Source organism: Podarcis muralis, chromosome 9 (assembly GCF_964188315.1).
Source record: "Podarcis muralis chromosome 9, rPodMur119.hap1.1, whole genome shotgun sequence".
NCBI lineage: Eukaryota > Metazoa > Chordata > Lepidosauria > Squamata > Lacertidae > Podarcis > Podarcis muralis.
In genome coordinates, this window is record NC_135663.1 from 44,076,220 (window position 1) to 44,098,974 (window position 22,755).

General features: G+C 45.8%; 1 protein-coding gene across 4 annotated transcripts in view; it reads left to right on the forward strand.

The window, feature by feature from the left end:
• Positions 1 to 22,755, forward strand: part of KLHL2 (kelch like family member 2) — a 43,040-nt gene that overhangs the window by 13,315 nt on the left and 6,970 nt on the right. For 3 of the 4 annotated variants that reach the window (XM_028745261.2, XM_077934137.1, XM_077934138.1), the window contains 8 exons: positions 12,697 to 12,859; positions 16,247 to 16,356; positions 18,554 to 18,670; positions 19,725 to 19,874; positions 20,433 to 20,550; positions 20,697 to 20,909; positions 21,249 to 21,350; positions 22,368 to 22,496. In XM_028745261.2, coding sequence (XP_028601094.2) covers positions 12,697 to 12,859; positions 16,247 to 16,356; positions 18,554 to 18,670; positions 19,725 to 19,874; positions 20,433 to 20,550; positions 20,697 to 20,909; positions 21,249 to 21,350; positions 22,368 to 22,496 — 1,102 coding nt within the window. The remainder of the gene's footprint in view (positions 1 to 12,696; positions 12,860 to 16,246; positions 16,357 to 18,553; positions 18,671 to 19,724; positions 19,875 to 20,432; positions 20,551 to 20,696; positions 20,910 to 21,248; positions 21,351 to 22,367; positions 22,497 to 22,755) is intronic. The other variant, XM_028745259.2, reaches the window with a different exon arrangement.

The following is a 22,755-nucleotide window of genomic DNA, read 5'->3' on the forward strand; positions in this document are numbered from 1 at the left end:
TCAAACCTCTGCCTGTGACGGAGCCCCTCCGGCATGGCTGCGTCAATCGCTAGTAGAATCCGAAAGTGGTTGCTTTCGGAAACGTTTCCAACATAAAAGCTCTTTCACGGAAACACGTCTTCTGGACTCTCTGCGTGACAGTTTCCGGCGAGGCGTGGGTGTCCCTATAGGAGGTCCTGAGACCTCTCCACTGTTTTCGCTGGAAACGTCTCTGAGCCACCCCTCCGACTCACTTTCCCTGGAAGTTCCTGCTCGCCCCCTACTGGTTCCCTCTTCAGCTGCTCCGTCTCTTTCAACCTGAGGGAGCCTTTGCACCTCCTGTCCTTCCGATGGCAGTTCCCTGACATCCACCTCCCCTCCAGGGCCCCCTTCACCCCCTCCCGTCTCCTCCCCTCCGGGCTGGGAGGAAGTAAAACCCCTGAAAGAACCTTCCTCATCGTCCGAAGTTTCGAACACTTCCCTCCACCTGCTACTGTCCCTCGTCTCTCGATACTCCTCGTCTTCGGAGTCTATTCCCTCTTCCAACTCCGACTCCGTGAATCCTTCCATTTCCTGTTCCTCGTCGGTGGTGCCGAAGTACTCCCTCCTAAACCTTTCTACCGGCTGTGGTTTCCTAGGGAATCTTTGGTGGAACGTTTCTGTTAAAACCTCGTCATTGACCTCCCCTGCAGTCACCCAGGTGTTTTCTGACTCCGGTTCCCCTTCCCACGCCACCAAATACTCTACCTGATTTCCCTTCCACCTGGAATCGAGGATTTCCGCTACATGGTTGCTGCGTTCCCTCTCTTCCAAGGCTGGTCCCCTGACGTGCTCCCCTTCACGTCCCCCCCTGTATGGTGACAGTAACGACCTGTGGAACACTGGGTGCAATTTCATGTGGTTGGGTAACCGGAGTTTGAAAGCCACCGGGTTGACCTGCTGAATGACCTCAAAGGGTCCCAATCTTCTGGGCCTCAATTTCTTACAACCCCCTTTGAACGGCAACCCTTGGGTTGACAGCCACACTTGATCCCCCACCCTTATGGTTTCACCTTCCCTTCTGTTCTTGTCTGCCTGCTTCTTATATTGTGCCTTGGCCCTTTCTAAGTTGAGCTGGAGCTGATGATGGATCGCTTCCATCTCTTCTACAAAATGTTCAGCCGCTGGAACGCTCCATCTCTCCCCTCCCTCCCCTGGAAATGCCCTGGGGTGACACCCGTAATTAGCCAAAAAGGGGCTCATCCCTGTGGACACATTCTCCGCATTATTGTAGGCAAATTCTGCCAGCGCCAACTTTTCGACCCAATCGTTCTCTCTGTCATTGACATAACACCTCAGATATTGTTGAAGAATGCCATTTGCTCTTTCCGCCTGCCCGTTGGTTTCAGGGTGCCGGGCCGTTGAAAAATTGACTTCCACGTGCAGCAAGCTCATGAGCTTCCTCCAGAACCTGGAAGTAAATTGTTTGCCGCGGTCTGAGATCACCCTCAAGGGAGCCCCGTGCAACCTAAAGATGTGTTCTACAAACAACTTCGCTGTTTCTTCCGCTGTGACTGCATGTGAGCATGCTACAAAGTGGCACATCTTTGTTAACAGGTCTACTACTACCATGATGGCTGTCTTCCCCTTGGACTTCGGCAGATCCGTCATAAAATCTATTGATACCGCCTCCCAAGGCCGTTCTGGTGTGGGTAATGGTTCTAATAACCCTGCCGGCGCCCGTCTTTCCCCTTTGGCTCGCTGACATTGGTCACACCCTCTTACATACTCCCTTACATCTTCCCTCACCTTGGGCCACCAGAATTCCCTGGTAACCAACCACATGGTCTTGTGTTGCCCAAAATGTCCCGCCGTGGGGCTATCGTGCAACTGCTTGAGTACTCTCCCCCTCAATTCACCTTCGGGTATATACAGTGCCCCTTTGTAATACAATGCCCCATTTCTTTCCTCAAAACCTTCGGGGCTCTCGCCCTCCCCCCTGAGTCCTCTGAGCTTATCCTGGGCATATTCATCATTTTCCGTTTCCTCTACCAGTTCTCGTTGCCCCACCAGCGCCGCCCCACACACCCAGCGGTCCTCAGGGATGACATGTCTCTCTTCAATCGCCCCCTCCCCCTCCCAATACTCTGGTTTGCGTGAGAGAGCGTCCGCCCTGACGTTTTCTGGACCTGGCACATAACAAATTTCAAAGTTGAATTTAGAGAATTCCTGTGCCCATCTCACTTGTCGTTGGTTGAGCACTCGAGCTGTTCTCCAATACTCTAAATTCTTGTGGTCGGTGCACACTTGCACCTTGTGTTGTGCCCCAATTAATAAATGTCTCCACCTCCGGAACGCTTCGTGAATGGCAAGTAGTTCCCTGTCATACACCGTGTAGTTCCTCTCGGATTTATTCAGCTTCCGCGAGAAGAAGGCACACGGTCTCCACTCTGACATACTCCTCCCCGGTTGAAGAAGTACCGCCCCTACCGCCCGGTCGGACGCATCGGTTTCCACTCTCATGGGTTTTCGTAAATCCACATGCAGAAGTTGTTCTTCCGAGGCGAAAGCCCTTTTCAGTTCTTCAAATGCTCGCTCCGCCTCCGCCGTCCAAACAAATTTCTTCTTGCTGCTGAGGCAGTCGGTGATGGGCGCCGTCAAGTGGGCAAAGTTCTTGATGAACTTCCGATAAAAGTTCCCAAACCCCAAGAATCTTTGCACATCCTTCTTGGTCTTCGGTGTCTTCCATTCCAGTACCGCTTGGACCTTGCCTGGATCCATGGCCAATCCCTTGTCTGACAAGCGGTACCCCAGGAATTCCACCTCCTTGGTATGAAACTGGCACTTCTCCAGTTTCACCCACAGCTGGTTGGCTTGCAGCCTGCCCAACACTTCTCGAACGTCCCTCACATGCTGCTCCTCATCCTCCGAATACACCAACACGTCGTCTAAAAAGGCCACACAGTTCTTGTAGAGCAAAGGCCCCAGAACGTGGTTAATAAACGCTTGAAAGCACGCGGAGCCTCCTTGTAGACCGAAGGGCATAACGAGGTATTCAAAGGCTCCCAAAGGGGTGAACATGGTGGTCTTCCATTCATCTCCCTTCCTTATGCGTATCAGATTGTACGCCCCCCGCAGGTCCAGCTTTGTAAAAATCTTTCCCTTCCTTACCCTGGTCAAAATGTCATCAATTCGGGGCATAGGGAAAGCCAGGGGTTCCGACACTGCATTCAAGGCCCTGAAGTCACACACAAGTCTCGGCTTATCTGTGTTTTTTTTGTCCACAAAAAACACTGGGCTGCCCCCCACCGCTCGGGACTCTCTGATGAAACCTCGCTTCAGGTTTTTGTCAATGAACTCCCTCAGCTCCTGCATCTCCCTGTCGGACATGGCGTACAGCTTGCCCACTGGGAGTTGGGCCCCAGGGAGTAGGTTGATTTGACAGTCAAAGGGTCTATGCGGCGGCAGTTTGTCTGCTTCCCTTTCGCTGAATACGTTGCTCAGATCTGCGTATTGCGGGGGCACCTTCCCTCTGCCCATTACTTCCATCCCGGCTAGGGTGACTCTGTCTCCGCCCTGAACCTTCCCCTGCTTGCAGTGTTCTAGGCAATGCGCTGACCCAAAGGAGACCACCCTCTGATGCCAGCCCACTAGCGGATCGTGTAGCGCCAGCCAGCTCATCCCTAAGATGATGGGAGCTCCTCCCAAGGTGGCCACATTAAACGCTATCCGTTCGGTGTGCCTTGCCACCCTCATTATCATCGGGACAGTCTGTTGGCTAACTTCTCCTCCCAACAGCTCTCTGCCATCAATCGTGGTCACCTGCAAGGGATTACTTAAAGGGATGGTCTGTATCTGGTGCTCAGCTGCAAACTCCTTACTCATAAAATTACAGGAGCTGCCTGAATCCAAAAGCGCCTTGACCTGTAGGGGGTGTCCATTTGGCAGCTCTAGTGACACTTCTATCACTAAAGCAGGTCTGGGTGGTTCTGGCGTGGGCACTTTCACTGCTCTTTGGCCTGGCTGCTGTGCCCCAACGGTGGCAGCCAGGCGTTGGCTTTTACTTGCTCCTTGTTTTCCTCCTCCCTTTCCCCCACAGCTCCTGCCATCCCTTGCCATTCCTTTCTTTGTGGGCAGACTCTGGCAAAGTGCCCTGGCTGTTGGCAGAGATAACATTTCTTGGCGCTCTTTCCCTCCTTCTTCCGCCCTTCACTGGGATTTGAAACTGCGCGCGCCCGCGCTGTTCCAACTTCCATCGGCTCTGCCGGTGGGAAAGGTGGCTCTGGAATGTCCGGAATGCGCAGTTCCCTCCAACGTTCTCCTTTCCCTTCCCGCCTTTCCAAAGCTCTCGCTTCCTGGCGCGCTCCTATGGCCAGCGCGGATTTGGTCAGCTGGTCCATAGACTCCGCCCTTGGCCCCCGGGAAAGTTCATCTTTAACGGCCGAAGAAAGCCCCTCTTCAAAAAGCATTTGGATGGGTTCCGCCGATAGGTCCCACCCCAATTTATGAATCAGCATAGTAAACTCAGTCCAGTACTCACGGACAGATCGGCTCCCCTGTTTGCAAGCCATTAACTGCCTTCGTACCACCCCCTGCTCAATGTCACTGGAAAACATCAGGTCCATGGCACGAAAAAACTTCCTCGTGTCCTTTAGTATCTCATTATTCACTGCCATCAGGGGTCGAACCCAATCCTTCGCCCCCCCTTCGAGATGGCCAATTACAAAAGCCACTCGCGATTCCTCGTCGGGGAAGTCATCATACTGCAGGTTGAGAGCGTATTGCATCTCAGTTCTAAAGGCATGATAGTTTCTGGGATCTCCCCCGAATTTCTGCACCAATCCTGGCACCTTTCTGGCTATCGAGGTGGTTTTCTCCTTTCCCTTTTCTGCATCCTGAGCCCTCCTCTCCTCAAGCCTCGCCGTTTGCATGGCCAGCTGGATCTCCAACGCCCTGTACCTTTCTTCCAGGCTTGGACCTCCTCCAGCTGCTCCTGCTCCTCCGGTTCCGGCTGGGTCGCTCATGATGCCGCTGCTTGCACAAGCTGGCTTTCAGAGACTTTCGGATTGCTGTGGTGGGATGATGAGCTGCTTGTGCGTAAAATGCAAGTCCCTCAGAGTTTGATCAGGTTTTCAAACCTCTGCCTGTGACGGAGCCCCTCCGGCATGGCTGCGTCAATCGCTAGTAGAATCCGAAAGTGGTTGCTTTCGGAAACGTTTCCAACATAAAAGCTCTTTCACGGAAACACGTCTTCTGGACTCTCTGCGTGACAGTTTCCGGCGAGGCGTGGGTGTCCCTATAGGAGGTCCTGAGACCTCTCCACTGTTTTCGCTGGAAACGTCTCTGAGCCACCCCTCCGACTCACTTTCCCTGGAAGTTCCTGCTCGCCCCCTACTGGTTCCCTCTTCAGCTGCTCCGTCTCTTTCAACCTGAGGGAGCCTTTGCACCTCCTGTCCTTCCGATGGCAGTTCCCTGACAAGTGATTTGAGGGATTTGGGTTTCACTTTGCAAGCTCTGGTTTCTTGCCTTACTAATCTTTCAGTGTACAGTGTTCAGCGTTTGCAGTACTCAGGCTCAGCCGAGGTGGTAAATGTCATGCTTGAACTATTAGGGTAAACTGTGGCATGTAAGAGTAGCAGAGATCTTGGTGCAGCAACATCAACCATTATTCATGGACACTCTTCATTCAGCTTTATATACTGTTTCTGATTCCAGCCTACATACTGCAATAATAAGCCGTCCAATGTGCTGTTATTACATTTCCTGAGTATCCATCTGGATCGCAGTATCTAACACAGTATTAATGATGGCAGCTGGTGTAGTCAACCTTTAACTCAAGCTTGTTTCCAAATCTGCCTAAAGATTCTTCTGCCTGGAAGGCCTCTGTGCATGTTTTTCAGTTAGAGTTGTGATGTGGCGCTTTGAGACCAATGTAGGATCATAGAATAGTAGAGTTGGAAGGAATTCCGAGGGTCATCTAGTCCAACTGGCCAGTTGCACTGAAAGGAGGGAAGGTGTAGGTCTCGTTTTTAAGCGCAGAAGGGGTGCATGACCTGTCTTCCTGTAGCCCTCAAGTGCTTACAAACCACCTCCTTTTAGCTAAGCTTTGATGCTGGAAGTCTGTTTGGGAAAGGGAAAAGTGCTTGTTAAGAGCTGCAGGGAGGTGAACAGTGGGTACAGCGAGAGTACAGCGCCTCTCACTTGTGCTCCTCTTTTTCTGTTATATTTGATTGCCACTCCCTATGTGAATAGGGGAGAGCCACATGTAAAGCATGCAGAACTGCCAGCATCATATTAATATGGTCCTGAGTGTTGACACAGCTGTTTTTGCATATATAATATACACATGCGCACACATACATACACACACACACACACACACACACACACACACAGTCAGCAAGAGAATGACTTATATTATATAGCCAACATTTGGTATTCTGTTGCACTTACAAGTTGCTTCTTCGTTTTCACATATTTGAAGTGCTTTGGCTCCGCAAAATGTCTTTCCGAAGTCATTGGGATTGGTACCTAATGCATTGATTACATGGAGATCCCCCATCGCCAAAGCTCTTTTATAAGCAGTTCGTTTTACTTATATTTGTACTTGCAGCCTGTCTTCTACAAAAGAGTAGATAACTCTCCAAGGGATATGCAGTCTCTGCAAAGAGTGATGAAAATGGGGTGGGGGGGCTATTTCCCCTGAATGAGGAAGGGGGTTAGAAGTAATTAAAACCTTACATTTTATTCATTTATGAAACTCTTAATTCATATCCATCTACAGCTAAAAGTAATTGTTTACTTGATTGTGCTAATGGAGATGAAATGTGTGGGTTTCCATGTTTAGGACTGAGCCAGTACAGCAGAGCTGTTTTGACCCACCCAAGGTAAGGTGGAAAGCTCCTTACCTGGCATTTCATCCTGACAGGTGTTGGTTGTCGTGCTTTTTCACTGTGGACTTTGGAATGAAGCAGTGCCTCTGTTTTTTAGGACAGCTGAGCTCTGGGTAAGCCCTACAGGCAACTCACATTGGGTGTCTCCATAGAATTTAGTAAAAATTTAGTGTAAGGAGGCTACACTGTGTATACTTCAAAGTGTGTTTTATTAGACACTAGGCTGGACTTTGATGATAGAGAAGAGGTATAGCTGCAATTATGGAAACTAGAATCCTGTGGCTACAAATTGAGGGTCTCTGCAACTGATTCCAGAAGCATTAGATTTGGCAGCCTTTATGGGCATCAATTTATGCTCCTTCGCTTCAGATGTTCATGTATATGCCACATTCCCTTTGTTTGCAACCTGAACAAGCAGGCTGCACTGTGGCTGTTCTCCTTCTTGATGGTAGAGAATTGTATACAATTCTCTAAAAAACCCCAAACAGCTGCTGTGCATTACTGCGGTATGCAAATGCTGTGTGTGTAATACCAGTGATCTAATGATCTCGTCCTTTGCAATTTGAGTCCTATTTCCTGTTAGGTATGACTTGCCAGTATCTTTCAACTCATTATCTGGTACAGCATGTAGCATTTCTGACAAACTGTTTGGCCAAATGTTCACTAAACGCAAGAAAATGTCTCAAGCTGTTGCATAGTCAACACTTTCAACGGCAGCAATTAAGGATTTTTAACACCTAATAGCTTGCTGGCTTTAAAAAAATCCTTAATTGTTGGGATGGGTTTGATCCATTTGACATAGAATTAAACTACTGTGAGTAGTATCACACTATTTTGACTGAGACCAGCTTTACCGCCCACCCCCGAAAGTGATCTTCCTAGGCCTAGTCTGGTTCAGTTTAATTGGTAGCTGCTTTGAGGTGTTAGGACTGTTGAACTGTTGTGGTTTTAGGCGTAATGCAACACCAGAGTCTAAATGGGAGGCAGGTTGAGGAGAAGGGAGATCTGATAAGACAGGATATACTTTTGAGATCATAGAAGAGTTTATAGCATATATTTATGGGTGTGTTTGAACGATAATATAGGTAAAAAAAGGTAAAGGACCCATGGATGGTTAAATCCAGTCAAAGGCGACTATGGGGTGTGGCGCTCATCTCGCTTTTCAGTTCAAGGGAGCCAGCCTTTGTCCACAGACAGCTTTCCGGGTCATGTGGCCAGCATGACTAAACCGCTACTGGCACAATAGGACCCTGTGGCAAGTGCCATAGTGCACGGAAACGCCATTTACCTTCCCGCTGCAGTGGTACCTATTTATCTACTTGCACTGGCATGCTTTTGAACTGCTAGGTTGGAAGAAGCTGGGACAGAGCAATGGGAGCTCACCCCATCGCGCAGATTCGAACCACTAAACGTCTGAATGGCAAACCCAAGAGGTTCAGTGGTTTAGACCACAGCGCCACCTGCTCCTTTTGAACTATAAAAGGTAAAGGGACCCCTGACCATTAGGTCCAGTTGTGACCGACTCTGGGGTTGCGGCGCTCATCTCGCTTTATTGGCTGAGGGAGCCAGTGCACAGCTTCCGGGTCATGTGGCCAGCATGACTAAGCCGCTTCTGGCAAACCAGAGCAGCGCACGGAAATGCCGTTTACCTTCCCACCGGAGGGGTACCTACTTGCACTTTGATATGCTTTCGAACTGCTAGGTTGGCAGGAGCTGGGACCGAGCAACGGGAGCTCACCCCGTCGCAGGGATTCAAACCACCGACCTTCTGATCGGCAAGTCCTAGGCTCTGTGGTTTAACCCACAGCGCCACCTGCGTTCCTCTTTGAACTATAATATACCATTAATTCAGTGTGACATACAGGTAATAATAATACTTGCAATACCATTCATTCATTCATTCATTCATTCATTTAGTTTCTTCTTATACATACTGGGGTGGATATAGACTTGCTCTTAAGTCCTGTTCATTTGAGTGGAACTTCACAGCAACTAACTCAGTTTGGATTCAGTCTGTTGTTGTTGATGTTAATTAGGGATTTTCTCCCCACCCTTCCAATAAAATTCCAAGCTCATTAAAACATACTGGGTTGCACCCAGTGTTGCACCAGCAGGATTCCAATGGGGCAACAGGACTTCCTTTTCCTCTCTTCTCTTCCCTTCCTCCCCCTCCCTCCCCCCAATTGCTCTGGACCTGATTTTGAGGGTGCTCAGGGAGCTGAAGGGATGGAAGAGGAAGTCTGTTGAACATACGGAATTCCCATGCACCAGCAGAGCTGCAACATTGGGTGCAGCCTAATGTGTTAAAAGTAGGAAAATCAATAGCAGCAAACCCAGCTAAGATAAAACAAGGTTCTTCACGTGGTGCCAAAACAAATTTGGAGTAGGTGCTGGGAAGGGAATCACACAATTGAGGCACCACAATTGAGAAGGACCCTTCCCTGGTAAAGAGAGGACATCTGAAGATTTTAGTATTCAGACCGTCAAAGAGCAAATGCAAGGAATAGGCTACGTTTTACCGTCCAGTGAGCTGCATAATCTTTGCCTCTTGCAGGACATCACTCCCAACAGCCCAGTCTTAGGCAGGCTTTCTCAAATGTAACTCCCATTGACTTCACTGGACCTTGACTCTCGAAGTGAATAAATGTGTTTAGGCTTGCAGCCTAAACCTCGACAGCTAAGTCAGTACCTTGCACCCTGCTATGCAGTTTCTAGTTCTAAATTATTACTTCGTGTTATCCCAAATTCTTGGAGCTGCGGCAGATATTAAGAGTGAGGCTGTGGGAGATCGGGAGGCAGTTGCCGGAGGTACACAGTCATCCTATTCAAGTGTTCAGTCTCCTCATAGGACTGAGGAAAGGTGAGGAAAAGCAGGATGTGCTGTCATGTCCCGCACCCCCTCTGGCGTGTCATTGCTACCCAGGTTAGAATCCTTCATGCGTTTCAGGGGGAAGATCTGAAGTGAGGGGTTGCCTCCTATTCTTGGAGGCTCCCTGTGTGATGATTTAGAAGGTGGCTTCCCGCTCCAGACCTTTCCCCTCAAACTTGTGGAGGGCTTTAAACTGTACCCCTGCTTCTCTCATCTTTTGCTTACTTGTGAGGAGACTGAACACCTGAATAGGGCCTGTATATGAAATATAAATGTCTAATAAGTCTGACGTTCCCTCTGCACAAGCTATTTTAAGGTAACATCTACAATGGGAAGTGTAATTTTACAAAATAATTTACAGTAGGGAGACAGCTGTGTGTGTGTGTGTGTGTGTGTGTGTGTGTCTTGTGAGTGGACTTAAGAAAACCTGTGTGATTGCCAGTAGAAAGACACAGATCTGTCTTAAAAGCTACTAAAAAGACTCTAAGGAATGTTGAATGTTGTTTAAAGTATTTTTTAATACTTTTCAGGGCATGCTGCCTTTGCAAGGCATCTTACACACATGAAACACAATTACAAAGCCACACACAGATTCAAAGCAGCAGCAGCTAAAAAAATTCTTTACCAAGTGCAGTATAGCACAATTCTTTTTTTTTAATAATATTTTTATTGATTTCCACAAAAAACAACAAAATCATTACATTAAAGAGAAAAACATAAAATAAAACATTTATAACAACTGTATACACAATCAATATTAAATCCACATTGTGGGATTACTTGAATCCCTCAACTTCCCTCTACTCCTTGCCTTGCTTCCTTTGTATTATTTTCATTCATGCATGTCCATAAAATCTTTATCTCTAATTACCTCCAAATTTAAACATTATCTATCACATTACAAGTGTTTTTTAAAATTCTGCTAATGTATTAACTTGCATGGTATAGCACAATTCAGCCAAGCACAGGCTTCAAGAAATGCATCTTTTGAAGATTTTAAAAGGCTATTGGGAATGAAGCTCCAAAAATGTGAGGCCTCACTGGGAGAAAGTGCACCTCTCATATCCACTTGCCTAACAACTCTCACTGATAGACTGATAGGTCAGGGAGCAGGAGAGCCTGAGGGGCCTGGGGAGGGAGCTGCTGGGTGTGTGTGTGTGTGTGTGTGTATTTGTTGTTGTTGTTTACTTGTTTAGTCGTGTCCGACTCTTCGTGACCCCATGGACCAGAGCACGCCAGGCTTTCCTGTCTTCCACTGCCTCCCGCAGTTTGGTCAGACTCATGTTTGAAGCTTCGAGAACACTGTCCAACCATCTCGTCCTCTGTCGTCCCCTTCTCCTTGTGCCCTCCATCTTTCACAACATCAGGGTCTTTTCCAGGGAGTCTTCTCTTCTCATGAGGTGGCCAAAGTGCTGGAGCCTCAGCTTCACGATCTGTCCTTCCAGTGAGCACTCAGGGCTGATTTCCTTAAGAATGGATAGGTTTGATCTTCTTGCATTCCATGGGACTCTCAAGAGTCTCCTCAGCATCATAATTCAAAAGCATCAAATATATATATATTTCCCGCCCATCTGACTGGGCAGCTCCCAACAAAATATTAAAAATACAATAAAGCATCAAATATTAAAAACTTCCCTAAACAAGATCCAAAGGGTGCAAGTCTTTTAAGAGCTCCCATGTGTATAAATGGCAAATTCTGCCTTGAAAACTGCACCTAAGTGGGGTTCGATCCTTTCCTGATTTGTGCTTATGTATTTTTTTCTGGCACAGTTCACTTTTTATACATATGGTGCCAGAGAAGAGCATATAACCTGGAACAGAACTGAGTGTAAATATTTGTTTGGAGGGAGAGTGTGCTGGGCAGCTGGGAACATTTTAGACAAGGCCACACGCTTGGTCTGTAAACAGTGCTTGGACTTCAAGCAGAGCTATAAAAAAAAAAGTTGATCGCTTTAAAAAGGCCTTGTTTCAGGAAGCATGTGGCTTGTAAATGATTTTTAGGAACGACTTGCTACATCTGAAATGAATGAGGGCTAATCGCTTTCTTGGGTGAAATGTAAAGTGTTAGCATTAGCTTTGTGCTACAGATGTCGAAATTTATTTTTAGCCCTCTGCACTGCCACCCACCCACCACTACAGCTGTTTATCTTGACTCATGCTTTTCTTGAAAGACAAGCAGTGCAAACGCAAAGGATCTCTGCTTGAGGCATTTCTGCAGTTCTCTGCTGGTTCAGTGAGCCCTTGGGAACCCGGAAGCATCCTCTGTGCAGGGCAGATGAATTAAGTGCAGTAAAGTCAGTGGTGTCTGTCTTCTTGAATGTGTTCCAGTTGAAGCTAGCATTCCGTGGCTTCTGTATTTAAAAGTGAATACCGTATACAACTGCTAACAGCAAATGCAATGTATACAAAGAAGCCCATTTTGTGAGCTTACTTAGATTTCATTGAGTCAATCAAATAAAGGGGTTTGGAATACAGAATTGGATAGCGCTTTGGAATGAAGCTGATCAATGTCAACCTCTTAAACACTAACCATTTTTTTTTTAATGCCAGCCCTGTTGTGCTAATATGATTAAATCCTACAGTGAGAAGTAGGAGAAGAATGAATAAACCTTTGAAAATAGAAGGAGCGTTGTCCCATCGTAGTTCATATGAAAAAAGGGGCAACTGCATTTTGCAGTGACCCAATCCTAGGCAACTCATCTGGATACAAAGGCCAATGAGTCAGAATGATAAAAAATGAATAGAAACATCAGCCATAACTTATCTAGAATACAGGGTTTTTAAAACTTTCTAACAGCAAGCATCACAGTCAACACTAGTACCGTAAATTTAAGGTGGTGACTTTAAAATGCAGACCTCTGTTGGTCATATTCTCTACCATTCTAATGTTTCTCCTAATACATGTGCCTTAAGTTTTTCTTTTTGTTGTTGTTGATGTTGGCAATGTGTGCATGAATTTGGTTTTGGTTATCGTAGGTACTTCTCCCGGCAGCTAGTTTGTTGCAGTTGCAGGATGTAAAGAAGAGCTGCTGTGATTTTCTGGAAACCCAACTTCATCCTGTGAACTGTTTAGGCTTTCGCGCTTTTGCTGACATGCATGCATGCACAGATCTTCTGAACAAGGCCAACACTTATGCAGGCAAGTGCGACACCAATTCTAAAAGAAAACACCTGGCTGGACTGTGGTTTTGTTTCTAATGTGGCAGCCTTTTAACATTGCTTGCACAAGAGGGAATTTGAGCTACAATGTTGGGGAATGTGAAAGTCTTAGAACTGACTGCCTTGACTTTTTGCACATGCAAGGGTAAAAAATCACAAAGCGGCTAGGAAACGAGTGGATTTTAAAACCAGAAATTAAAACCACATTAAAATTTTAGGCACCAGTATAAAAAAATGAGTCTATGCAGCCCAAGCCTTCTAGGGCTTTCTAACCTTATCCAAAAAAAATTCTCCCAGATGCTCTGTAGACAAGCCCCAATGCTATAGGGAACCTTTTTGGCTCCATGAGCCCCTGTCTCCTTATCATGATAAGCTTTGCAGGTCAAGTTTGACCTCACAGTTGTTTTGGCACAAGGTGCTTTGAAGACCCAAAGTTGGGAGAACAAAGTGCCTTGCAAGGAACTGTTAAAACAAGTGTCCCCCCCCCCTTTTTAGCAGAGGATTCCATACAACTCTCTTCCCTGACAATAGGTGTGTGTGGTAAATGCATAACCTCAACCATCATTCATTAGATGATGTCCCAGGTCATTCTAGCTGATGGGTAGGTGAATGAGGCTTGGGAGGGACATGGCCTTGCAGGGCAATTTGGATACCCTAGCAGGGTAAGATTGGCCCATGAGTGAGAGGGTCCCCACCATAGCCTAGGGTGAGGAGCAGTCTCAGTGGACTTCTCCCTGTGACCTATATAGCCTGTGCACACTTGCATGCAGCAGTATCTTGGGTAAAGGGCTGGAAGCTGGGGAAAGGTCTCTCTTACTGCAACTCTGCTCCTCAGCATTTTACCCAAACAGTTGTTCTAGCATTTGGGGGCAGCAGATCAATGGCAGAGCTGAAGTTTGAGGATGTGAGAGAAGATCCCTTGTCTTTAGTCAAGTCAGGTTCTAAGGCAGTGCAAATGAGTAGTTGAGCTCTGAACTGCTTGACGGGCTCTGCTACTTGTTTGGATCTGAGGCAATGGCTTGCCTGAACGGCTGATACAAGGTAGCGAGGAGGGAAATATCTCCTTTTCCTTTAGGGCTCTCCAGCTCTCTGGGTTCCCCTCCTTCCTGTAGGTAACCCCACAAGAAACCATAGGAAAGCTGACTGGGTCCTCTGAGCAGCTTAGAACATTCAAACAAGATTGGAGGCATAGCTGAGAATTAGCGGATGTGCTTTGTATACATAAACATCTCAAATTCAATTCCTGGCTGCTGCCAATGATTATAGACCAGGGTTGGAGAACACATGGCTCTCCAGATGTTGCTAGGCTACAGTTGCCACAATCCCTGCTCATTATTGGTAGGGGATGAAGCCCATGTATATCCGAATGGCCACAGGTGCTTCCCCATCTTTGTCTTTGGGGAAGGCTTCTCCCTCCATCTCAACAGCACACATTTTTCTTTTCCTCCGCTCAGCTGTAGGGCTTATATAATTTATATAATTTCAGAACATATTATTCGAAATAATTCATTTATCTGTTCCTCTTTCATGACAAAAGGAGGTGCCTCAAAGAGTTAACAAGATTTCCTAGGCAACGAACTACATTCTAAACAGACGGCTGATCATAACAATGCTGCTTCAGATTCCTTATTTTTCCTATTTTTCTCGTTTCTGAGAACCTGAGTGTGAGAGAGCATAGATGTTACGAAAGGGGCAACTTGCCAATCACCTAGGCTGAATTGCTGCAGAATCTGTTGAGAACGCGGCTACTGTGTTTGAATATCACATTAATCAGATTGGGTCCCTTTAAACTGTTGAATTGCCATGTGGCAAGTGGGGCCTTCAACATAAGGTTGGCAGTGTGGAGTGCTCCTGTTTAGTGTGTCATTCAGCCAGCCAGCCAGTGTGGTGTAGTGGTTAAGAGCGGTAGACTCGTAATCTGGTGAACCGGGTTCGCGTCTCCGCTCCTCCACATGCAGCTGCTGGGTGACCTTGGGCCAGTCACACTTCTGTGAAGTCTCTCAGCCCCACTCACCTCACAGAGTGTTTGTTGTGGGGGAGGAAGGGAAAGGAGAATGTTAGCCGCTTTGAGACTCCTTCGGGTAGTGATAAAGCGGGATATCAAATCCAAACTCCTCCTCCTCTTCTTCTTCTTCTTCTTCTTCTTCTTCTTCTTCCAGGTATTCTATTCCCCTTCCATCTGGTTTCCTTCTCAGGGTTCAGCAGCAGCAAGGCCAAGGAAAAGGGCCTGTCACCACCACCTACTGGCAATACTGCAATCACATTTCAGTTGCAGCCTTTCGTAGAACCTCATAGTCTTCACCAACTGTCCAAACCCCAGAGAGTCTTACCCTGGAGGGCAGCCCCCACAGGTAGATTTACAGCATCCAAATCATGAAGCCTACAAAAGAGAGGCCTCCTGTCTTCTGTATACCACAAACCACCCCAAAGAAGAGTTTAGATTTGATATCCCGCTTTATCACTATCCGAAGGAGTCTCAAAGCAGCTCCCCCCCCCCCCCACAACAAACACTCTGTGAGGTGAGTGGGGCTGAGAGACTTCAGAGAAGTGTGACTGGCCCAAGGTCACCCAGCAGCTGCATGTGGAGGAGCGGAGACACGAACCCGGTTCCCCAGATTACGAGTCTGCTGCTCTTAACCACTACACCACACTGGCTCTCAAAGAACTTGATCAGCCATTTCCTCCACCTCCCAACATTCTGTCTCATTCCTCCCAGCCTTGATCAAGCCACCCCGGAGGTGCACAATGCCCTGTTGTACTAACTTGCCTCTGCCGCCCTTTCAACTTAAAAAAAAAAAAAGCAAAAATCCTCCAATGATGGACAGAAGGAAAATACCTCCCCTAGCCAAAGAGCCCAACTCCTGCTGCCCTGCCTTGGCCATTCAGGGGCCAGAGTCCATTTAAATCAACTTTTTATTTATGAACAAGGCAAAAGTCTTCCTCCCCAAACAGTCAGCAATTTTTTGTCCACTGAACATACTCGGTGCTCATTGGGCTGTTTCTGCCCTTTGGGTATTTTTAGCAGAACTTCTGTACGTCTGCAAAGCTCAGGGCTCTGCCAAGCCTGCTTCCTCCTCTTTGGTGTGTGCCATTACAGCTACAGCTCTATCCACCCATTCACCTGAATATCAAATAATATTATCCCAAATGCTGTAATGATATTGTGGTGAGTTATTGTATTAGAATGCTTCATATATGTGCATTTACTATATATGAACTATGTGCTTTCCTCATTTTGCCGTCGTGTGCCCCAGCAAGTAGTCACTGCAGTGGAAACCACTTGCTTCTATAGAGTCAGTACCTCTTAACTTGCATCGCACGGGTGTGTGCCTGTGCATTCAAAGATATTTTTCCCCTCTCTAAACAGAGCAGCACTTTACTGAAGTTGTACTTTGTGAGGAATTTCTGAACCTCGATGTGGAACAGGTGTGCAGCTTAATATCCAGTGACAAACTTACAATAGCATCCGAGGAAAAGGTAAGGTCCCTTTCTCCCAGTTTGAAAGCTGCTTTAAAGAATCTTAAGGTCTAATCAGATACGATGGAACCTTCATTCATGCGCCGCATCTACAACAACCTATCTCACAGGGTTATTGTGAGGGTGAAATGGGGAGGAGAACCATGCACACCACCTTGAGATCTTTGAAAGACAAAGGTGGTATATAAATGTTAGTAATAGTAATAATACATTTTATTGGATAAGAAGTCTTCAGATGATGATAACTGGAAAACACCTGCCTCTGGAAATACATTTACGTAGGTGAACCTCCCAGGAGTGCAGGAACTACAAAAGCAAGTTGTTATAATAGAAAACGGTGTTTCCTTAACCACAGATGGTAGCTGTACCCATTCCTAAAATGAGGGTGGGGAGGGGGAAAACCCAAAAACCTAGTGCCTGGGGTGTTTCATATGGAAGCAGACAAGCCTTCAGGTCACAAGGTCCGAAGTTGAGTAGGTAGGGCTTCAAATTATATGCTTATGCACCAGCGCTTTGGAAATGGACCAGTAGCAGGTTTGGGGCCATCTTGAAAGGTTGCCCTATGCGCAACGCATTACAGTTGGCCAACTTCAAGGCTTTCCTTGAAGTACAGCTAAAGCATCCTACCTAAAAATGAGTATTATACAGTGATAGCGCAGATATTGGAATACACATAGGCCTACAAAGCAAGATCATATGATACTGAATGTGGGCTGAGATGTAGGTTAAGTAGAGCATGTGCTGAGTTTCGGCATATGGAGAAGCTGTTCTGATTGTTTTGTTTTTGCCACATGCCCATGTCCTGTGTGGGTTTCTTCCCCCGGTGAGGGCTGACACGCTACTGCAGCATCACTGTCCAACTCTCTGAGTCTTGGCAGTGGCGCAGTGCTGTCAGCCCACATCTCGGCCTGCTTTTAGAGCTGCATGACTCTTATCCTTTAATTAAATCCTCAGCAGATCTTTTGGTACCCTAGCTGCAAACTGAACTGGACTTCTATTAAGCATCCTCATAGACTGCAGATATATTTAGCACAGTATGGGAATTTTATAGATAATCCTTCTAACTCAAGTGGTAAGCGCTGACAAGATTTGTAACCGGAGACCACTAAAAAACAACGACACCAAGTTGTTGGCATCCTTGGGGGAATTCTCGTCTTCCGCACACATGCCCCACATGCCCTATGCCCACCCCCCGAACAACTCGCAGGGAGAGCAGAGGATTAATCATTTCACCTGACAAGGAGAAATTCCTGTGCCGATGAAAGGATCAGCTTAGCACGATGCTGAATTCCACTCCGGCGGCTTGTGAAAACACAAACATTTTAATCGAAAAGCTGAACCTCAGTAAGGGCTGGATCCAGACACATCAAAGAAGCGTTTCGGTGAAACGCGTTGTAAACTTTATATGAGAAATTGGGTTGGCAAAAACAGAACTCCAAAGCGCCGTCAGGTATCACAGTGTTATAATGCATATACAGTGGTACCTCGGGTTACAAATGCCTCAGGTTACAAACACTTCAGGTTACAGACTCCGCTAACCCGGAAGTATTACCTTGGGTTAAGAACTTTACCTCAGGATGAGAACAGAAATTGCGTGGCAGCAGCAGGAGGCCCCATTAATGAAAGCGCGCCTCATGTTAAGAACGGTTTCAGGTTAAGAATGGACCTCTGGAACGAATTAAGCTAGTAACAAGAGGTACCACTGTACAGTGCATACGAAGCGCTTTTTCTTTGCCAATGTAGCTGTGTCCAAGGACTGAGGATCCTCAGTAGCCACAGTATTCCTTTAGGGAGGTGAGAATATACTCCATCCACCTGATGGCTTATGAGAAGCTGAAGGTGATTGGAGAAGAGACGACAGAGGAGAGAAGCCACTTTCAAAAGGAGCAAGATGCTTGGGGTGAGAGAGGGAAGCAGCTTGGGCTTGGTACCCCTTTTTAACCATTTAGAGAGTGAGAAGGCTACTGGCATCTTTAAAAGGATAGGACCTGCTGAGGATAACTCACAGAGTATGGGCGGCAGCTGTGGCTCCTTTCCTGTGCTACTGACCCCTGGTGGAAGGGTGTCTGTTCTCCATTCTCAATTACAGCGCTCGCAGAGAAGGGCTTCTTAAGAGAGAATAATATGTGAATCTGCCCTGTTGCCCCACCCGCACAAAAATATTCAAAACTCACAGTGTGTCCTTTTGTTACTCAAGGTGTTTGAAGCGGTAATCGCATGGGTCAACCACGACAAAGATGTGCGACAAGAGCTCATGGCACGCCTGATGGAACATGTCCGCCTGCCATTGCTCTCCCGAGAGTATTTGGTTCAGGTAAGTAAAAAGTAAGCATTTAATGTGCACGCCCTCTCTCTTATTCTGTACAGCCTTAAGCGTACAGACTTAGCCATAGGAACAGAATATTTACCATTAAGGAGACAGAATCGCTTAACCACAGGTAGCACTTCTTGTAAGGTTTTACCAATCTGCTCAACGTTCTGATCTTGGTAGTTACAACCGGGTCTTTTTTTTTTTTTATCTTGTTTGTGTCGTGCTTTTTGGCAAGTGTGTAACTTTTGAAAATATTTAATAGTGGAAAGGGTAAGGCTCCGTTAATTTGGAGGAATCACTTCATCAACTTAACTAGCAAACAAAAAACAAAAAACCCCATCCAGAAAACCCTACACCTAAATTTGAAGTGACCTGCCTTAAATGGTTTATCGCTAAGAATCTGAATCTGCAGCTATACTAGAACAGTTGCGTACTGGTTTATGTTTTCCTTGATATTCTGTCGAAGGGAATTAATATTTGCTGTTGCCCTAGGAATGTAGGAAACCAGCTTAAATGAAGTCACTTTGGTCCAGCTGGCAGGGCTCTCCAGAGTTTAATAAGGGACAATCCCATCTTTACCTGGAGGTGCCAGGGAGTGAGTTTTGAACCTGCATGACATGCAGAAGGAAGTTGGCAATATTCACCTCATTTTTCCTTGAGCCCATTTGTTTTCATTTGTTTGAATAAGTTACCTTGATCTTGTTCAGAAAAGTACTGAAATGTCTTTGCATAGGACAGAACTCCAAAGCACACATAACAAGTGACACTCAAACTGCTTTTTTTTTTGCCAGGTATACAGCTTCTGTGCTTATCTCTATATTCTGGTTTCTAGCCTGTAGGCATCTACCCTCTTGAAATGCCCTTTCTTCATAGGGTTCCAAAAATTTTGGAAGCACCATGCTTACATTTCTTATTGAACAGATCCAAAGGGCTTGTATTTTCTTTCTTAAGAGGGCTGGCATAGGGGTAATCTTGATATGAACATGCCAACATATTAGTGTGCACCTGTTGTGTAGCAGTACTTGTTAAGACTTTTGTCCACATGTTTAATGCGCAGAGAGTCGAAGAGGAACCGCTTGTTAAAAACAGCAGTGCGTGTAAGGATTACCTCATTGAAGCGATGAAGTACCATTTGTTGCCACTTGAGCAAAGGGCTCTGATGAAGACCACACGAACAAGGCTGCGAACACCAGCCTGCCTTCCAAAAGTAAGACCCATCACTCTTGGCTACCTGGTTTGCCATTTAGTATTGCATTGCATTATGGGAAGAGAACGTTCAGCAGAGATGTAACAGATGGATTTAATTATGCGGTGGTCTTATTGAAAATACATTGATTTTGGACTAATTTAAGACAGTCAAATGGGACATACACACACACACACACACACACACACACACATACCAGTAGGAAGAGGGGCACCACAATCCAGTAAGTGAATTTAGACAAACTATAGGACTATATCTCCTCCTTATTGATCCCTGTGTACTTTGGTGGTGGAACTCTTTCTCCTGAGAGTCGTCTTGGCAGAAGTAGTCTCCAAAAGGAAAAGGGGAATACAGGAAGTTCAAAGATGCTATTCTGATACATGATGGGTATGCATAAGTGAATAGTTCCTAAGTTTATTGCTCTAGCCAAAGACCATGACAAACTACTCTGAGACACCGAATAGCAACTTGTAAGAAATGATCAATTTTCCATTGTTGTTGTCTCCATTCATGTGAATAAGCAACTAGGTTATTTACGAGGTGTTTCTTCCTTTGAAGCTGATGGTGGTGGTCGGAGGACAAGCACCCAAAGCTATCCGCAGTGTGGAGTGTTACGATTTTAAGGAAGAACGGTGGCACCAAGTTGCTGAGCTGCCTTCTAGAAGATGCAGAGCAGGTAGCTGCTTAAACTGATAGTGTTGCTTACATAGCTAGGTAACTCCATGCCAACAACTTCCTTTTAAGAAGGATGGTTTTTTTATGTGTGCAGTCTTTAAACAAAAGAGCATACATGGTCTGCAGAGACCAATGCCTGAAATGTAGAACCTTCTCTTTCAGGAGTGGTATACATGAGCGGTCTTGTCTTTGCCGTTGGTGGTTTCAATGGCTCCTTGAGGGTTCGTACGGTGGATTCATATGATCCCGTGAAGGACCAATGGACAAGTGTTGCTAGCATGCAAGACAGAAGAAGCACTTTGGGGGCTGCTGTATTAAACGGACTTCTGTATGCTGTGGGAGGATTTGATGGAAGTACAGGTATAGAGCATTTCATTCATATTGTACTTTGCATTCTTACTGTGAGATGACAGTCTTCTAGATCAGACCTCACCAATTTGGCGCTGTTCAGATGCTTGGCAGTACAATTCCCATCAGTCCCAGCAAGTTGTTTTGCACTATTAAAATGGTGCTTATAAAAATGAAAACACAACACGCAGTAATTCATCTGAGTGAGACGAGCACTCTCAAGCTCACGGTCATCTCTGTAGCTAATGATAGAAAAGAGTTCATAAGTTCTTAATTTCTGTTAATAGTTCATGGAGAAACGAATGAATAATACCTTCTTTCTTCATAGCTTTGTGTACTGCTTTGTTACAGGTCTATCATCAGTAGAAGCCTATAATATGAAGACTAATGAATGGTTTCATGTAACTCCAATGAACACAAGGAGAAGTAGTGTTGGTGTAGGTGTAGTTGGAGGTAAGGTCTCCTCTTAAGACTAAATTGGTTCTGGTGTCCATGTGACTAATAGCTGTTCACAAGCTTAACTCCTAAATACACCATATGTTCATAGCAAGCACTTTGCAAAGCAGACTAGTCTTTTCAGTCTAACTCCATCTTCAGATGAAGTATTTGTCAGACCCAGGAGTGCCCTCTGCTGTGTTCTCTGTGAATTTTTCCTAACCACCTTAGTACAGTATTTTTATCTTTATTTTATTAATTTTTTGCTTCCCTTGTGCCAAGGAGAAAGTGGCAGTGTGCTGCCTGCTATATTAAGAAACAGCTATAGTAGTCAGATTTTATTGGCCAGCTGAGAAGCTGAATAGTCCCATTTTTTAAATGACTGCTCATGTTTTAAAATAAAAATAAAAATCTTGAATTAAATGAATATGACTGAAAGAGAAATGTCTAAAAGATTATTTAAAGAGAAAGTATTTGTTTCTTCTGAAATGTATGAATGATTTAAACTAAACCACAACCTATCTGAACTAGACAGCTCAGATAAGGCTGCCTTGCTTTCATTCAGCTTCTTCAAGTGTGAGTCCATCAAACCTCACAAAAAAGGACTTGAGTAGAACCTGACAAGTTCTCTTCAAAATAGACCCTTATTGAGAAAAGCCCATTTAGCACAAAGCATCAAATGCAAACACCCATGCTAAATGGTTTTGCATTGTTTCAGTTACACAGAGCACAAACCTTAACTATTTTATGTGGAAGCATCTACTTTCTCATTCAGATCAGTCACCCCTTTTAACACAAAGGCTTCTAGGTTTAATCCTCCATGAAATGCACATCATACAAATCTAATGCAGCCTTCTCCAACCTTGGGCCCACCAGATATTTTTGGGCTTTTTACTTCTATCACCGAGCATGATCAGTGGTCAGGAAAGACAAGAGTTGTGGTCCAAAGCACTTGGGCAACACCAGGTTCGGGAAGGTTGACCTATCATCTACTGGTGTATCTGTATATGCAGAATTTGTTAATCCTCTTTCCAGGTATGCTGTATGCCGTCGGTGGCTATGATGGTGCATCACGTCAGTGCCTTAGTACAGTGGAGTGTTATAACTACAGTTCAAATGAATGGAGCTATGTTGCAGAGATGGGCACTAGACGTAGCGGAGCAGGTGAGTAAGCAAACTTAAATGAGAACTCTATGTGTCAAATAGAAAAAAATGCAAGGAATCCCAATTTTTTTGGGGGGGGGGGTTTAAACTAGTCATGGCAGGTACACATATTTTCAAAATCCAAATAGCTGTCTTACTGTTGCTTGAACTTGTTCCTGCACCTCCCCCACACTTATTGCTATATATGGACCAGGAAATAATTGCATTTATTGGAATATGAGATGTCGCTCTGATCAGATTTTAGCTTGAATTGCAGGAT